We start from the raw sequence: 20,400 nt of genomic DNA on the forward strand, positions 1-20,400 counted from the left end.
GGTTTGGTTGTAACACAGGTTTGTTAGATGAGCAAGTATTGGTGTCAGATGTTAAATGGTTATGATAAAGTATTGATTTTATTCATGGTAACACCAATTTTAATGATATGGTTACACCAAGATTTTAGTGGTTAGCCTTAGTTTCACCAAAATTTTAGTGGTAACCCTTTTTTTACACCAAGTTTTTAGAAGTAAGCCTTGTTACATCAAGTTATTGGTAGTATGACAGTGAATTGGTTCACCAAGATATTGCTATTTTTAATGTGATATTATTACAATAAACGATTGTTGGTATTACATGAAGAGTACCTACTATTTCAAGTAATTTGACATGATAATACATAATGCTCAACGTCTTCAGCATTCTTTGTTACTTACTATATATGATATATATTCTGTAGCTTTAATACACTTTCGACTGTGATATCTGTTGTATTGTTTTTAAAATTTATTTACTTTCACATTCTTGCATTTTTGATGGAACTTACTATATCAAAACTTAAATTGCTATGGCAGTTAAAAAAATATTTTATTTCGATCGACAATACACAATTGTAGATTTTCTAACAAACTATTGAGTATACATATTTAAGTCTGTTCGACAATTTTCTTATACAGACATGAAATTTAACATTTTGTCAGTTTTCTAACGCTATAATTTTCATGTTTTGGTTCATTGAAATTTCTGAATTGTGCAACTTTATCATAACAGCCTTATAGAGTAGGATATTGCCGCTACAAGGCAGAACTCGCACCCGCAAAGTGGAAAGGGATTAATGTAAGTTGCAAAACTTGTTTCCCAATCCACTATAAATAAATATGTTTAAACTAACAGCCTTATAGTTTATACAACAGTTTAATGTAACACATATTTATGATGACTATGATATACTGGTACATATATAAACCAAGAACATTAACACATTGTGTTAGGTTGCATTGTCAAAATAATTATAGTTGTGATATGAATGTCAGTAATGTTTGTGTATATTTGAATGATATTATATTTTTGACAAGTTTTATTAAATTCACCGAATGTGCCAGGATTTTTACAAGTATATATGCACCCATTCATTTTACTCATATTATATACAATGCATATAGTTATATTCCATTAAATGTATTGTTATATAACCATTTTATAACTGCTGTGTTATACCATATATAGGGATTATTATATCTGTGTGTATTTGTCCTTCTAAATCTATATATATGCGCCCACCCTCTACTGAAAAGCAAAATAGAAGTTTATGGTATTCATTTTTGTGTCAACTCTACATATGATGTTTATTCTCTTGGAGCACCAACCTCCTCGGGTGAAGTGACCTTGTTTCAGGAGTGCATTTTCACCATTGTAAAGTTTAACTGTTGAAAGCTGTTTACACAGTTTTTGTCTCGCCTTGACAGAGTCAAAAATCGAGACATAGGTATGCTGTTTTTAGCAGTATTAGTTTAGCAGTTCGTATGCAGTTGTATTAGCATTGGCCCATTTCATTTACATGGAGATTGTTTAGCCATGTAACTCTGTCATGGTTCATTGACTTTGAATATTTGCATAACTTGTGTAAGATGTTAAAGTATTGCTATTTGGATTTCAACATTTGCATAATCAAAATTACAAAAAGGCTAGACATATCTCTGTGATAACAACTTATATTATATTTGTTCCTTTATTTTCTTCTGATTAATTGTCTTTTTTTTTCCTAAAATTTAATTGACCTATGGGAATATTCCATGATTTTAAATCAATTTGGAAAAAGCAATAACCAACCCCTGGTTAAAAACTTCCCACTAAACAATAGTTCTTCAAGATTATACAACAGGTATTGTGCAACATTATCATGGCAGCCGTATAATTTTAAAACTTTTTATCTATGCAACATGTTAATGATTGTTATGTTAATATGTATATATTCATATGTACTAAAATTATTTACATGTTAGGTTATAATGTTGAATTTTTTAAGAGTTTATGAAGTCTGTTAAATTTTTCTGTTTCAATTTTCATGCAAATCAAATGTGAATGTATTACTTATATATCAAATAATTTTGATGGAAATTACAAATAAGAATTTTGTCACACATATATCATACTTTTAAATCTAAACTTAATAACAATAAACAAAACAATGCATTACAAAGTACATTAGCATGTGCCTTACATATCATTTATACATAAACACAACGATAAATTCAGCTAATCCATGGTTTTTCAAACGAGAGGGTGTTTTTTTTATATTTACAATCTCATTGAAAGGCAGCATCCCTGAGATGAGATATGACAAAGGAACATCCTCAAGTTTGAAAGACCAATGATAATCTTTTGATCTTTTTTTTGCCAAGGAAGTCGTTGATATTAACATTGGCAACAGCACATGTGCCCTTAGTTTCTGGTGATAATTTTTCTCTCTCTAGCTAGAAGTATGATATGAAAAAATTATCACAAAAATAGATCACTGGAATACTACACAAAAATAGGGATAATTAGTGCTAACAGGTTTTCTTTACACATGATCTTGCCATTACATACTATGTTGGCATTAAGTAATAAACATTATTTACATTAGTGAATACAAAAGTAATTAGTTTAGTTAAATAACTTCATTTAACAGTATACTTTTATTTAAGCTTTATTGACTGTAGTTTTGTAATGTCTACAAAAACTATTAATCAAATATGAAATATTTGTAGACTATTATTGTGTTGTTAGCATAGTTAGGTTGCTGTCGTGTTGACATTTCTCATTTTATGTTTGGAGGGTCAATATGTTAAAGCTTAGATACTACATTAGGTCAGTAAATGATTTGGGTGTATGATATTATTTGTCTTTATTTCTTTAAAAGCTCAGCTATAATCAAACATATATTTTATATAAGCACATGTATATATTCACTGTAAATATTTTCACCCTTCAAAATTGAATCATGTATAAAATTATATGTTAAGTAGTCATAAGTGCTAAAAGCTTCCCTTGTTGTAAAAAGTGCCATGCTTGAATGAAATAAGCTTCATATCTCATATTTAACCTATCTTTGCTCTTTAACTTTCAATGTTTATAGGATTATCATTTCTGTAAATACAAACAAGGCCTTCTAAGTACAGTGTAGCCTGTGTTATTCGACATCTTAGAGGATTTGAAAATGTCAGATTAAGCAGGGTGCTGGAATACTTGTGTTTTTTTCTGCAAATACAGGTATATTTTTGGACCATGAAAAAGTGTCAGTTAAAGCAGGTTGTTGGAATACTCAGGTGTTGGATTAAGCAGGTTACACTGTATAGTAAATAATTCCCACATATAATTTTAATCTAAATCTATAAAGTGCCAGTAAGTTTACAAATGTTTTTGTTCTCTGTATTAAAACAATTTTTCAGACTTATATATTAAGATTTATTCCAACTTTTTTAATTATTCTGGAAAATTAGCTTTTGAAATTTGTTTTCAATTCATTTTGATATATGAAAATGTTTCAAATAATTATCAAAAGAAAAAAGGCCATGAAGAAATATTTCGAATAAAATAGATTTTTTTTTTTTAAAAGCCGAGCATATCATGACATTATAGATCAATGATTTTAATCGTAAATTTTCATATTTGTCATTAAATGACCTCATTTTATTCTTATTACAATTTTATTTCTGTCATCTAATGACGAATTGTTACTATTTTTACTAGGGCAGATATAGTTTTATCTTTAAATTCATTACTATTTTGTATTTTAAACTGTTAGCTACATTTGTTTTTATAGAAATTTATTTTAAAAGTATAAGTTTGAGATAAGTAATATTATATAATCTTTGTTTTTAAATTGATTATTTCTAAATCCAGGATCTTATTCAGTTAAAGATATATGAAGTAAAGTTTCAGTTGATTTTCCTTGAAGGGCAGCTTACCAATATCAGAATTTCATCTCAGAAATTGTCAGACTAATTGTACTAGGAGTTTTTTTTATGTAAATGCAAAACAAAAATTCTACCCTATGCAAGTTTCACCAAAGTGGCAAAAAATAGCTGCTTATTGTTTTTTGCCATCTTGAAAATGACTCTACTGCAAATTGGATGAGAAAGCCAAATTTATAGGATCTTTATAAAAGTTTATTATAATGAGTATTTTTGAAAATCCAAAATTTTCTGAGAAAAGCAAGTAGAACATCTTTCACCAACAAATGTGGTGATAAAAAAATCTATTAAGGTGGTACCTGACACTACAGGGAGATAACTCTGTAAAATCATTTAAACATTTTAATTACATTGTGTTTTCAAAGGAAAATTAAGCTTCTCAATGATCAAAATTGATGCTTGTCAAACTGCTATATAATCAGTGTAATTTTTCCGACAAAACGGTTGGTTCAAAATTTTCAAAATTATTCTATTTTTGTTAAAGGGTCAAAGTACTTTGACAAAATTTTATGCAAATTAAACGAGCCAAATTCATTTTAGTCAAGTATTGGGTACCACCTTTGCTGCACTGTGCTTTGTTGTATCTGAAATCAATTGAAGATGTATTTCATTGGGTTGTTCAGAACCTTGTTGCATTGTTTAAAATCAATAATTCAGGGTGTGGGGCATTTGAAAGTGCATTTAGACACCCCTTTATACTTTTTTGTCTAGAATAGACCTTCATTGTGATTATTTTTTTCTATAAGCTGTAAAACCAATGTAGAAAACAATCCTATTTGAAATATTGAAAGGTTCAATTATAAAACATTGTGTGCATTTTATAAGATTTTGATGTAGATGATTTATACTTTCATTTTAATGATTTTCCCCCATATATTTGATCCATTATATAGAACTTTTGTATAGTGATTGTTATGTATTATGAAACCCTTGTTATACTTCAGTTGTGTTCCTTTCTGTATCATCTTTTATGTATATATTCCTTGTAATAAATCTTATCTTCAAAGGGGTCTTTCTTAAAAAATAAATAAAATAATACATTTTTAGCTCACCTGGCCCAAAGGGCCAAGTGAGCTTTTCTCATCACTTGGCGTCCGGCGTCCGGCGTCCGGCGTCCGGCGTTAGCTTTTACAAAAATCTTCTCCTCTGAAACTACTGGGCCAAATCAAACCAAACTTGGCCACAATCATCATTGGGGTATCTAGTTTAAAAAATGTGTGGCGTGACCCGGTCATCCAACCAAGATGGCCGCCACGGCTAAAAATAGAACATAGGGGTAAAATGCAGTTTTTGGCTTATAACTCAAAAACAAAAGCATTTAGAGGAAATCTGACATGGGGTAAAAATGTTTATCAGGTCAAGATCTATCTGCCCTGAAATTTTCAGATGAATCGGTTAACCTGTTGTTGGGTTGCTGCCCCTGAATTGGTAATTTTGAGGAAATTTTGCTGTTTTTGGTTATTATCTTGAATATTATTATAGATAGAGATAAACTGTAAACAGTAATAATGTTCAGCAAAGTTAGAATTACAAATAAGTCAACATGACCGAAATGGTCAGTTGACCCCTTTAGGAGTTATTGCCCTTTATAGTCAATTTTTAACCATTTTTCATAAATCTAAGTAATCTTTTACAAAAATCTTCTCCTCTGAAACTACTGAGCCAAATTAATCCAAACTTGGCCACAATCATCTTTGGGGTATTTAGTTTAAAAAATGTGTGGCGTGACCCGGTCAACCAACCAAGATGGCCGCCACGGCTAAAAATAGAACATAGGGGTAAAATGCAGTTTTTGGCTTATAACTCAAAAACCAAAGCATTTTGAGGAACTTTGACATGGGATAAAAATGTTTATCAGGTCAATATCTATCTGCCCTGAAATTTTCAGATGAATTGGACAATCGGTTGTTGGCTTGCTGCCCTCCAATTGGTAATTTTTAAAGAAATTTTGCGGTTTTTGGTTATTATCAATATCTTGAATACTATTATAGATAGAGATAAACTGTAAACAGCAATAATGTTCAGCAAAGTAAGATCTACAAATAAGTCAACATGACCTAAATGGTCAATTGACCCCTTAAGGAGTTATTGCCCTTTATAGTCAATTTTTAACAATTTTCATTAATTCGGTAATTTTATGTAAATTTTTACCAAATATTTTTCTCTGTTACTAATGGGCAAGGTTCATTATAGATATAATTGTAAGAAGCAAGAATGTTCAGTAAAGTAAGAACTTCAAACACATCACCATCACCAAAATACAATTTTGTCATGAATCCATTTGTGTCCTTTGTTTAATATGCACATAGACCAAGGTGAGCGACACAGGCTCTTTAGAGCCTCTAGTTTAGTTTATTATTTTAACAAGTTGCAATGTTGTGAAGTGTGCACACAAACTAAGTATATTGTTTGATTGATATCCTGTGGTAAATATTTAATGCATATTTAGGTTGGTAATATGTAAATATTTAATGCATATTCAGGTTGGTAATATGTAAATGATATGCAAATAAGATCTCTGCAACGACTACATATCTGTCAGTCAGGGTTCATCTGAACTCCACCTCATTTTATCAGTGGTCTATTTTACATTTTCTTAGTAAAGAATGTATTTCACATACTAAAGCAATAGGTCAACTTCATATGGTGTCTGAAATGATTGTATGGTGAACATGTGGTTTCATCTGATCTTGATTATCTTATTTTAATGGTTCATTGGTCAATATAGAGCGTTCAGATAGTATATGCAATGTCTCAAACAAATTAGATAGTATATTCAATTTATCGATCATTATATGGAATGATTGTAAGGTGTACATTTCTGCCTGACAGTATTCATATGAACTCATTGTTGAAGGCCGTACGGTGACCTATAATTGTTAATGTTTGTGTCAGTTTGGTCTTTTGTGGATAGTTGTCTCATTGGCAATCATACCACATCTTCTTTTTTATATTGACTTCATTTTCATGGTCTTTTTGTCAGTGTTAAGTTTTCATAGTTTTGTAAGTTTATCAGATACACTTCAGGTGGTCAAATATTCCCACTTACATTGGCATTCTTCATTGGAGATCCTGCATTTTGAGGAGAATTGTCCAAAAATAAATAAAAGTATTAAGATTATGTGAAAATAAACAAATGTCACTGCTTTCAGCAATGAACAGGATGTCTAAACGTTTTAGAAGTCCAATTATATTGACAGTGACCTTTGACTAAGTATAAGCATTAAATGGAAACATAATCCTACCATGATGGTGAATACAATTTTCTACCAGAGAGATTTTCACTGGAAAACAGCTTACATTTTATAAAGAACTCAAATCTTTCATAATGTCTTGAAATCAAAATGTTTACATCACAAGAAAAGATTAAAAAAAAACAATAATCAATTCAATAAAGATTTATTATAAATAAAAACAAGGACAAAACATACATCATATATATATATATATAAACTTGCAGTATAAAATGAGATACAATTTCAATGAATATGCTAAGGTGCTTAAATATTATGCATTATTATACTGTCTCATCTGATTCACTCAAGCAAAAAAATTGTTCTTGGTAACAATCTTACTGTGGTTCTAAATTTAGGCAATAGTATAATAATAAGATGTGGTATGATTGCCAATGAGACAACTCTCTACCTGAGACCAACTAATGCAAAAATTAACAACTATAGGTCACCTTATAGCCTTCAATAATGAGTAAAACCCATACAGCATAGTTGATGTATGTTAAATCTCATAAATAAATTACAAAGATACAAAAGTAAAAATAATATAACATATACCGGTAGAAGGAATTTACATAATTTCAAAAAGATGCTACACCATAGAAGGCTATAAATGCATGTGAAGTTACACTCTCAGTGTAAAAAAATCCTAAACAGGACTAGGACACAATATGTAAAAATACAGGCAAAAAAGATGTGGCATAATTGCAAATGAGGCAACTATCCACCAGTGACAAAATGATGAAGAATTTATTATCTATAGGTCACCATAAGGGTTCAACAATGAGCAAAATCCATACTTCAAAGTCAGCTGTAAAAAGCCCTGAAATGATTATTCCAATATATAAGACAGCACAACATTTATCATCGCTGAGTGATACCCAATAGCCATTACTGAAAAGACAGAGTTTACTTTAACATATACCATTGACACAAACATTATCTAAGAGCCAGCTAGACAGAGAAGTTTTAAACGATTCCCTTAGTTTGACAGTAATGAAAACTTGAAATTTGACAGACCAAGGGACACATCACTGGTTTAGCTTGGTAAGGCTATAAAAGACATGGTTTTGGGAGGGGGTTGATATCTGGTCTGAGATCAATGTATCTATGTGTTATGATCTTTTATAATAACTGATAATTCAGGTTTTTATTAATGGGAATGTTGCAATTGAGTATCTCAATAACAGGAACTGACAATCTGATATCAGCTGATACATATAACTGTATGCAGACTTTCCTACTATCACAATAATTAATCTTCCTTTTTTGTCCTTGCCACAACAATGAGGGGGATAGGAGGCCGAGGGGACCTGATCCCAATATCCTGGGCTTAAAAACACGAAATCCTGAGGTCCCAAGTTTAAATAAAATAAATCCTGACGTCCCGAAATTTAAAAAAAAACAAGGATTCCCAGATCCCGAAAGGGTCAATCCTGAAATCCCAAGCTTAAAAACACCCGATCCCGATCTTGGAGTCCCAATAAAGGTCCTATCCCCCCTCAACAATCAAAATAATTAATCTCACTTTTTTGTCCTTTCCACAAAAAAACACAATAAATAATCTCACAATAATAAATCCATGCAAAAATTTCTAGACATATTTGTAATTAAAGTATGAATGCAATACAAATGCTTTTCTTAAACTTGGGAACATAAATTTGCTTGAAATATGTTTATACGGGACAAAGTAGGGACCATTTGAAAACTTCTATACATATAGACAAAAATTAACAGTAATATTTCATTGCACTTCATGATCGAGGGCCTCAGGGAAGTAAGTGGTATAGCTAACTGTGTAACCCTCTTTAATTATAATAATAATAACTATAATCATTATTATTATTTAAATAAATATGTAAACTTTGGAATGTATAATCTATAGCAATCTGAGTAAATATAAATGTAAATAGGAATTATTAAGTATAGTAAAACAATAGGATTTCGTTTGATTGCTTTTAAAATGCAGCTATATAAAAAATAAACAATTTTAACTTATACAAAATCTTGTGACAAAAAAAATCAAAATGATTACATTCTCCTCAATCACAGTTAATCAAATATGAAGCAAAGATAACACTTTTGTAAAGAATAAATTATAAAGTAGAACCCACATAATTGATACATTGTGTGTTGATATCAGAGACTAAATATACTGAACAACAAGAATACACATACAATTAATTCACCGGTTTAGCTGTAAACATATATATACCAGTAGGATTTACAGTAAAACTTATAATGGAGGATTTGTTATGTTGTCCTAAATCATGACCTTCGAATACTTCTGTTAGATGATAATCTCCAGCATCTAGTCCATAGAATTCCAGGGGATATTTGACTCGTATAAAGTTTCCTCCTTGTACTGTGTATACTACAGCTACTGCTTTACTTCCCTTGGGTAGAATAGGCTTAGTCCACACTTGTACATCACCCTGTCAAAATATATTAACATTTGATATATTGATATTAAAATTTGGAAATACTCAACTAGAATTGTGTTTTTAATCCTTTTATTGTGTGTGAATATAAAACATTCATCAATGGACTGAACATTAAGCAACCAACAATATAATGAATGTTTCAAATGCAGCACTTTAAAAAAACAAGACTGTGTCCATAGTAAACAGAAGCCCCCAAATGCAGCACTTTAAAAAACAAGACTGTGTCAAAAGTACACAGAAGCCCCCATTCACACTATCATTTTTTGTGTTTAGTGGACTGTGAAATTGGGATTAAGACTCTAATTTGAAATAAAAATTAGAAAGATCATATCATATGGATTATGTGTACTGAGTTTCAAGTTGGTTGGATTTCAACTACATCAAAAACTACCTTGACAAAAAACTTTCACCTGAAGCCAGATGGATGGACAAACAGACACACAGACCAGAAAATATAATGACCCTCTACTATCCTAGATAGGGCATAAAAACTTTAATCTCTAACCTTCCACAAGGCAACAAACAAATCATCAATCAACAATAGACTTACCATTTGAATTGGTTTTCCTTGTATACCTAAAGAGTCCTGGTTAATCATAAGAAGTCTTTTGTTCAGTAGCAAAGCCTTGGACCGATTGTTTATACTTCTCAAGTCATTAGCCAGAAGTAATGGTGCAGCAAATATACACCACATCCCAAAATGTACTTTTTCCTGATCAGGACTCAGCCCAAAGTTACCTACAACTATCTGAAAAGAAAAAAAAATGAAATTTAGCAGAGAGCATGTTCACATTAAGCTTGCCTAGTTTCTTTCAGTTCCATTTATGTTGTTAACAACAGAAATAAATGAACAAGACTGTGATTTCATAGAATATTGAATATATATATATCTGCTATAACATTAGTAAACTACTGTATGGTAATATAAAAATTGAGAAAGTCTTATATCTCTTACATAAATTACCAGATCAGAAAAACAGTAAAACAAAGTAAAATATGAAGAAATGAAAAAAATATTAATTCAACTCTGGATACTGTTTTTTCTTCCTATAAAGATTCTTTCTAAGTTTTGTATAATCTCATAAAAGTGAAAATAATTTTAAGACAGAGTGAAAGTAAATGTTACCAACAACAAGGACAAAATGTGTCACCGTTATGACTAGCTTTAGTAGGTCTTCAAGGCTCAACAAAAACATATTCTATTAACATGGGCATAACTGTATAGAGAAATAAAATAGTCCTTTTTCAAACTTAACTTTTGTTATAATAGATAAAGGAAGATGTGGTGTGAGTGCCAATGAGACAACTCTCCATCCAAATTACAATTTAAAAAGTAAACCTTTATAGGTTAAAGTACTGCCTTCAACACGGAGCCTTGGCTCACACCGAACAACAAGCTATAAAGGGCCCCAAAATTACTAGTGCAAAACCATTCAAACGAGAAAACCAAAGGTCTAATCTATATTAAAAAACGAGAAACGAGAAACACCTATATATTACATAAACAAACGACAACTACTATACATATCTGTAATTTGAATCATGTCATATATATAACTGAATTCCACATAGCACCCCTGATTTCAGTCTAGCCACAATTCTTACCATATCTGGGTTATTCCATCCTCCAGGTCCATGATAAGATGACATGTTGTACCAGTCTTTAGACCACCAATTGATAATCCCTATCACACTGTCCCAGGAATCTTCAATGTCATTGTAAATTCTCCACATATTACAGGTTTTTCTTATAGCAGGGAAATCTGGCTAGAAACAATAAAATCAAAACATTCTCTAAATATTAAAGATTTTCCTTGTAGCAGTGATATAATGTTAGAAATACTACAATTTGTTTCTTAAAACAAAAAGTCAGGCTTGGAAAAAAACATTAATACATTGTCCGAGGTCAATTTTGTATGAGTATTTATAATTCTTAATCATAAGATCAGTATATACATATATCTCCAGTATACAATTTAAATTATATCATGTAGTTGTCATGACCTGATTGAATCATGCATTTGAAATTTCCCAAATTACTGTAAGTTCAGAAATTATTGCAAAATTTTGAATAATGAGAAAATGCAACAGTATCAGATTCAAAAAAGAAAAAAGAGGTAAAGAATTTACAATGAATGGGTGTAATTTTTTCCTCATTTCAATTTTGGATGCTGCTAATCTAGTCATATTCCCTGAAATTGTTTTCTGATTATCATCTGCTAAAACAAAGACCAAATATTGCTGTAATTTCTGAAATTGCACTTCACAATACCTTTATATGTTGTATCCTGTTGTCCATAGGCCAAGGACAAGTAAATATCATTGGTCTGCCAGTTTTGTTCAAGAAAAACTCCATAATGGGAAAACCTTACAAATAAAAAAACAACTGCTATATATACAATATGATACAAATTTCAATTGAGAATAGTAGACTTTTTTTTTTTATTTTTTAAAAACACATAGTCAGCAGAACTTGCTAAGCATTGATTTTGTGCCACATAAACCAAAGTGCAAATATATGATTTATTTACCCATCATAAATATGAAATTATTTTTTACTTTGAAGTCTCAGACTAAAATAAAGAGTTTAGGAATTATCATGATCAGTTTCAAGGGTCCCTTCATCTAATTTTTTAAGTTAGTGTTTTTGTTGTCTTTTATTGTGCTTTTTGCATGAGAAATTTATATTTTTGGATCTTAAACTAGAGGCTCTTAAGAGCCTGTGTCCCTCACCTTAGTATATAATGTGCATATTAAACAAAGGACACAGATGTATTCATGACCATATTGTGTCTTGGTGATGTGTTTGTAAATCTTACTTTACTGAACATTCTTGCTACTTACAATTTTCTCTATCTTTAATGGACTTGGCCCTTAAGTTACAGAGGAAACAATTTTGTAAAAATTTACCAAATCAATGAAAATTGTTAAAAATTGACTATAAAGGGCAATAACTCCTTAAAAGGGGTCAACTGACCAATTTAATTATGTTGACTTATTTGTAGATTTTACTTTGCTGAACATTATTGCTGTTTACAGTTCATCTCTATCTATAATAGTATTCAAGGTAATAACCAAAAAACGGCAAAAATTTCCAAAAAAATTACCAATTCAGGGGCAGCAACCCAACAACCAGTTGTCCAATTCATCTGAAAATTTCAGGACAGATAGATACTGACTTGATAGACAATTTAACTTAGATTTGCTCTAAATGCCTCAGTTTCAGAGATATAAGCCAGGGTTTCCCCTGGGTCAATTATTTTTTTCGCCACCTCTTTCGCCCAAAGCAGTATATTTTTCGCCACTTTATAATTTTTTTCGCCAAGTAACACAAATATATTTTTTTTTTTAATTTTCCTTTTTTTCCAGCCCCCCCCCTAAATAGGAAGTGTTTTTTACGCCAAAACGAAGCATCTTATCACTTGGAATTGATCGCTCGTGTAAGGTGTAGTCATTACTTTGAAGGGTTACTCTCATGCCAACCTTTTGAATAGATTTCTTCATAATGACAGTTTTCTTTTGTAGACCATAAATATAAGTAAAACAATATGCTTGAAACATGTGTGTAACTGAAAAGACTTTGAAGTTCCCATTTAAGTCAATGACCTATATAAAAGTTAAATGATAAAGTTTTAAACCAGAGACTATTCTTGCTATTGAAATTTTTTCGTCATAACAACAATTTTCTTTTCTGGACTATCATTTAAAGAAGGAGAGGAAGCGTAAAAATTTTGCTTCAAACATGTGCGTCGCAAAGTGGTTAATAAATCCCTTTTGTGACCTGTGACAGAAGCCATTTAACAATATCATTTTGTCATATCTTACAATCAACACCTTTATTAATTAGTCCTTTGATGTCGATAGTTATGAATGCAATCAGTTGATTATTGATTTTCTGTCAAAATCTGAACGAGTTCAAGGTGAATTCCGAGTATTAAAGAGAGGAAGCGTAAAAATTTTGCTTCAAACATGTGCGTCGCAAAGTGGTTAATAAATCCCTTTTGTGACCTGTGACAGAAGCCATTTAACAATATCATTTTGTCATATCTTACAATCAACACCTTTATTAATTAGTCCTTTGATGTCGATAGTTATGAATGCAATCAGTTGATTATTGATTTTCTGTCAAAATCTGAACGAGTTCAAGGTGAATTCCGAGTATTGTCTGATCGGTAAAGTCAGAGAAATCCGAAAAAAGTAAATAAACAAGATGGCTGAAAATAAATTGTAATATATCTTTCGCCAAATTCTTTCGCCAATGACGAATTTTAATCGCCACAATTATAATTTTTTCGCAAATTGCGAAAATGGCGACCGCCAGCGGAAACCCTGTATAAGCCAAAATATACATTTTACCCCTATGTTCTATTTTTAGCTATGGCGGCCATCTTGGTTGGTTGGCTGGGTTATCAGACAAATTTTTTAAACAAGATACCCTAGTGATGATTATTGCTAAGTTTGGTGAAATTTGGCCCAGCAGTTTCAGAGGAGAAGATTTTTGTAAAAGTTAACAACAACAATGGACGACGACGACAACAACGACGGACGACGGATGCCAAGTGATGAGAAAATGCATGTCTTTCATATTGGTTTTCCGTTCATTATTTTGAATTGTTTTACATTTTGTCCTGACTTGGCTTAATCTATTGCATTAGTTTATCTCATTGTTAAAAGACATAGGGGACCTACAGTTCCTTGCATCTACATCATTTGGTCATAGTTGTTTCACATTGTATTTTATCATTGTATAGGATTATAATTGGTTAAAATAACTACATGTTAAGATAGTCTGTACGATAAATTCGTTACACAGTATGCTAGTGACCTTTTCTCTCAACCCATATGGAATATACTGATCCAATATATATCCTACTTGGTCACATAATATTAATATAGTTATTTTTACCATATTTCATATCCTTAGCTGCAGCATAGCAATGATCAAAGAAAACTAAGTCTGCTCCCCAATCAGCGAATGTCTGGGCATCTGTCTGCATATAGAACTCACTACCTATGTAACCAGCACATGTCTTTGTACCAAAGTCTTCATAAATACCAAACTTAAGACCTTTAGAATGGATCTGTTCATATATAACATAATATCAGTTATTTGTAAACTTCATATTTCTTTAGAATGGATCTGTTGGTATAAACAATATTTTATTATGAATTATGCAAGTACATTTTATATACACATTCACAAATAGGATTCAGAAACAAGAAACAAGTGCTTATATTAATCTGTCCTCTTGGATCTGTTCATAAATATAACATAGTACATGTATGCATGCAATTATTTGTAAACATCATTATTTCTTGGTACAATGTAATGCCCCAAATATTGACATAATTGTGTTCTAAGCTTATTCATGTCAAACAAATAATAAAACTTAAAATTCACATAATATTCACAATTTTTATGATTTTGACATTGTTTGCATGATAAATAATGGAATCACTATATAAACATTTTTATCTGGGTAATCAACAAAATGTACAATTTGTTTTCCCACTTTACACAAAATGCAAAATGCAATATTTCTAAATCAGTATTGACTTTCACCACAGTTCTTTATTAGGAAGAAGTGTATATTTAAATGTTTTCAAGTCATTGTCATCTAAGCAAATGTAAAGTCGATATAAAAGTACCCAGTAAATTAGTTCCGAAATAGCTTTTTCAGATTTATATAACAAGTATTACTAGGAAATCATGAAACCAGTTATTAAATCTCACAACATAATGTACTGAAAGACCATTTGTTTTTGTGTATAGCAATAAGAGAACTAGACCATTTAGAAGTATAACAAAGAACTGGCAAATATGAGGAAAAGTTTGGTAGTCAACACCCACAAGCTTGACCATTTTGTTCTGGATTTCCAGATTAAATAAATGCAGAAATATTTTCAGGGTATATAAAAAAGACGATCTATGTGGTATAATTGCCAATGAGACAACTATCCACAAAAGACCAAAATGACACAGACATTAACAACTATAGGTAACCGTACTGCCTTCAACAATGAGCAAAGCCCATACCGCTTAGTCAGCTATAAAAGGCCCCAAATTGGCCAATAAGACAATGTAAAACAATTCAAACGAGAAAACTAATGGCCTTATTTAAGTAAAAAAATTATAGTCGGTGTGTAACTTACATAATCAGCCAGTGCTTTAATCCCATGAGGAAATCTTTTTGGATCTGCTTGTAACCTTCCTGAGGAATCTCTATGTGGAGCTGGCCAGCAATCATCCAGAAGGACATAGTCATAACCGGCATCCTTAAAGCCACCAGCTACAATAGCATCGGCCATGTCCATAAATAATTTTTCACTTTAAAAGGAAACAAATTGTCATGTTAGTAATGAACTAGTTAATCAAGATAAAAAAAATACTGAAAGTTTCTGGGTTTTTTTTTCTTTGTACCAAGAACAGTGAGAGCTATAGTTTTTTAAACCAGGTTCAATCCATCATTTTCTACATTTGAAAATGCCTGTACCAACTACTAAGTCAGGAATATGACAGTTGTTGTCCATTCGTTTGATGTGTTTTATCATTTGATTTTGCCATTTGATTAGGGACTTTCTGTTTTGAAGTTTCCTCTGAGTTCAGTATTTTTGTGATTTTACTTTTTGTTAAGCCATTTATTTATACAAGAGTAGGAATCATAAAGCAAAAATCAACTTATTAAGCAATAGTTTATAATATCATATTCATATTATAAACAACCTTCTCAGTGTATACATGTACATGTACTTACCCAATACAGTCATTTGGGTATGTTTCACAGTCCACTTCACATCTAAATCTTTCCCAGTTTCTCCATCCCATTGTTGGTGTTAAAGCCAGTCCATTGTCTAATGCGTTCACCAGTGCAGAAAGAATGGTCAGTAAAAGGACAAATGATAACATAACTAAGTCCTGTAAAGAAAATGATACACATGTAAGTTTTTACACATAAGATTTGATTTTGATTTTTGGTGTTTTAAGGCCACTTTTGGTGGCTGCCAGTTTTTATTGGTGGTGGAAGTCAGAGTGCCTGGAGAAAACCACTGACCTTTCAATAGGAAAACTGACTATCCTATAGTCAATCTAGATTTGGGTCAAGTGCACCCGAACAAGTGGGGTTCGAACTCACAATCCCAGTGTTGAAAGGCTAGTGATTACAGTAGTAACTACTTAGGACGCTCCGCCAACTTTACACATATATGCATTATTTTGATCTTTAAATATAAATTGCTAAAAAAAATTGCTTCTGTCACAAGAATTAAATCTTGTTTTCCAATCCTAATCAAACAAATTAGGTATAAATCTATAGGGATACCTGCACTTGAGAGAAAATGTCATACATGTGTGTGGTATCAAACATGTACATGTAGATAATTTTTTTGTAGTCTCCTCTTTATTTTTTTAATTTTCTTTATCTATAGTGAAATATGTTAGTTATTTGTAAAATAAATCATAAATTTATATCTTTATCATATTTATTTTTTATGAGCATTTGGAAATACTTGAAAATTTGAGCAGAAACATGTAATACATAGACACAATAGGTCATTTCTGGAATCATGTCTATCACCGGAAAAGGTCGTCAATTTCGCACGCCTTTAATCCTTTATTCCTCCATGGAATATTTTTTTAACATGCATGATTCACATAGGATTTTTTCAATAAAATAAAATCCTCAGGATTGAAGTATTAATGCATTGCAAAAAACAAATATTTCATCAAATAAATTGAAGTCTGACATTCTTATGAATATCCTTTTCATATTGGATACAAATTTAATTAGGTTTGATGCAGACATTTTATAATCAAATCATTTCAACTGAGGTACTACACAGGCGTCAAAGGCGTCATTATGTAGTAAAGGGGGTGGCGTCAAAAGGCGTCATTATGGAGGAAAGGGTTAATGACGTCATTTACCAATTTCCCATTTTAACAGCTTATTTAATCAGATTTTTATTATGTCAAGAAAATGATCTGCATAAGCATTTTATCAATGATGATCGTAACATATTCTTTTAAAAGATGATCATAGCTATCTGTTCCAACCAAGGATTTGTATAGTTAAACTAACTATACAAATCCTTGTTACAATGAAGCATTTTTTCTGATTAATAAAAATATTATGTAAAATTATACATATAAAAATAAGATGAGGTATGATTACTTATGACACAAGAGATCAATGGCAATGATACAGAAATTAACAAGTATCAGCTAAAAAAGATCTGTATCTGTATGTATACGTTAAAGATACCAATTCTGGCTTTTACTCAAGATATTATTCAATTCATTCAATTCAAAGCTCTATTTATAGTCGGCATGTCATATAACAAATAAACATAAGCTCTCTGAGCTTTTATAACCGACAAACGCATACATTTACATAACAATCATACACAATACAAATATTAAAACATAAAAGACATAGAACATACATTTCATGCACATTTAGGCTGCACTATTAAATACTATATTATACACATGCATAAGCACTAAAAGCAAACATAAAAACTAAAGCACAGCATTCACAAATTATAAAAAGCTTAGCAAACATTCACAAGAAGCAGCACTATTATATTTCAAGCTATAACATTAAATAAATAAAACTATGCACATGCATTGCAATGGCATGAGTTGCCATTCCATGAGTTTATTAGACTCTTGAATTGGGTAAACGATGTTTCAGTTCTAAAGTGGTTTGGCAACTCATTCCATAGTTTGGCAGCAGAATATCTGAAAGATTTCAAGCCATACCTTGTAGTTCTTACGTCTGGTATTTCAGCTAAATTTTGGTATCTGAAAGAATATTTTGTTTTTTTAATATTTATAAGGTCATGGAGGTATACTGGATTTTCATGATTGAGTGTTCTAAAGACCTCTATTGCCATGGTTCTTAGGCGTCTTACTTTAAGTGATGGCATTTTTGATTTTAAAAGTAAGTCTTCATATGTGCTATTGTGATCCTGGTAAATGAAGCGAAGTGCTCTTTCTTGTACTTTTTCAATTTTTTTAGTGTTGGCCTCGCTGCAGAAATGCCAGGACAATGAACAGAAATTAAAGTTTGACATGATAAAGGAGTGATATATTGTTAATTTTCCAAGTTTGTTTAAGTATTTGCCAAGTCTTTTTAATACATTTAGTTGTCTGGATGCTTTTTTGCAGATGTTTGATATATGCGTGTTGAAATTTAGTTCAAAGTCAATGGTGATGCCTAATAGTTTGACCTCTTTTTCACATTTTATTTTGTTACCTGCTAGATCAAATGTAATGTTTTTGCCCATTGTTTTTTTGCCAATTGCCAAAGCTTGAAATTTTTCAGGGTTTGCCTTCATTTGATTGGAAGAAAACCATTCTATCAGAGCCAAACTGTCTTTTTCAAGTGTGGAGATAACGGTGTCTATATCTCTATTTGCATAAGATAATGTGTTGTCATCAGCATAATTGTAGAGTGAACTGTTTGTGGTGAAGTGAAATATGTCATTAATGAAGATGTTAAACAGTATAGGACCTAGAATAGAACCTTGTGGTACTCCTTTGTATATGTTTTGCCAATTGCTCAGACTAGAGCCAACTCGAACACATTGTTTCCTGTTAGATAAGTAATTTTTAATGAGTTTTAATGAGGAAGTTGAAAGACCATATGCTTCAAGCTTAAGCAGTAGAAGATCGCGAGGGAGACAATCGAAAGCCTTAGATAGATCCATTAGAATTGAGCCAATAAACTTATTTTGATCAAGTGCCATTTTCCAGTCCTCTATAATCCTGAGTAGAGTAGTTTGACATCCATATTTTGGTCGAAAAGCAGATAAGTATGGATGAAAGTGTGTATTGAAGTATTCAACTAGCTGGTTGTAAATTGCTCGTTCAAAAAATTTTGAAATTGCTGGAAGTATACTTACATGACTTACTGGTCTATAGTTGCCCACATCAAGTACATTGTTCTTTTTATGCAATGGTACAACTTGTGCCTCTTTTAATTTGTCTGGAAAAGTGGCTGATTTAATAGTCTTGTTTATCAATTCAGTTATTGGTTTTGTGATAACTGGTTGTGCTAGTTTTAGAACTTTAACTGATATGCCATCTATTCCTGTTGCCTTTTTTATGTTTAATTTTTTAAGTTGTTTATCTACAAATTCATTTGAGATGGCACTAAATTCTAGTTGTTGTGTGGCAGTTTTGTTTTCGTGTATTTTTTGAACACTTGGATGGTTATTATTAGCAGGTGTGTTGTTGCCAATATCTTTAGCCACATTTATAAAGAAGTCATTGAAGTGTTCTGCTACTTTCTTTTGGTCACTTATTATGTTTTCTTCATCACATAGAATGATATTTTTTGTGAAGTTGCTACCTTTGTTTGTAATAAAAGGTTTAATAGTAGGCCAGAAATCAGATGTTTTTGGTCCGCCTATGCAGCGTTCGTAAAAATATGTTTTAATGGATTTTTTCTTTATTTTATTGACTAGATTTCTCTGTTGTCTATAGAGTTCCCAGGTATTACCTGATTTTTGTTTGTTATACCTGTTGTACAGTTGTCTTTTTTTGTACACTGCTTTTCGTAGCTCCTGGTTCATAAATGGTGCTGGTTGTTTACATTTTATCATTCCCAAAATAAATTTGGTGTCTGAACATGCTGAAAATTGTACAAAAATGTCTACATGCCTTAATTATTATCTGAAATGAAACAGATATAACACCAAGAATGGATGTTGAGATGAATGAAATAAATAACGATCAAATGATAATTTTCTTGTTTACCTCGGGCTTATATGTACTGGGAAGTGAAACGATAATGTATGTATGTTAGCCTTTAACGAATCCCTCC

General features: G+C 31.2%; 1 protein-coding gene across 2 annotated transcripts; it reads right to left on the reverse strand.

The window, feature by feature from the left end:
- Positions 1-7,302: 7,302 nt before the first annotated feature.
- Positions 7,303-20,390, reverse strand: LOC134692166 (alpha-galactosidase A-like). Of its 2 annotated transcripts, none has more exons than XM_063552612.1 (8): positions 20,334-20,390; positions 16,330-16,490; positions 15,728-15,902; positions 14,481-14,655; positions 11,847-11,941; positions 11,180-11,341; positions 10,125-10,322; positions 7,303-9,565 (listed from the first exon to the last, which is right to left on the reverse strand). In XM_063552612.1, the coding sequence occupies exons 2-8, from the start codon at positions 16,479-16,481 to the stop codon at positions 9,311-9,313; spliced, it is 1,212 nt and encodes a 403-aa protein (XP_063408682.1). In that variant the 5' UTR covers positions 16,482-16,490; positions 20,334-20,390; the 3' UTR covers positions 7,303-9,310. The 2 variants fall into 2 exon arrangements, with proteins under 2 accessions (XP_063408682.1, XP_063408683.1); XM_063552613.1 differs by having other exon boundaries at positions 20,238-20,345.
- Between the last annotated feature and the right edge of the window lie 10 nt (positions 20,391-20,400).

Source organism: Mytilus trossulus, chromosome 12, assembly GCF_036588685.1.
Source record: "Mytilus trossulus isolate FHL-02 chromosome 12, PNRI_Mtr1.1.1.hap1, whole genome shotgun sequence".
Taxonomy (NCBI): Eukaryota; Metazoa; Mollusca; class Bivalvia; order Mytilida; family Mytilidae; genus Mytilus; species Mytilus trossulus.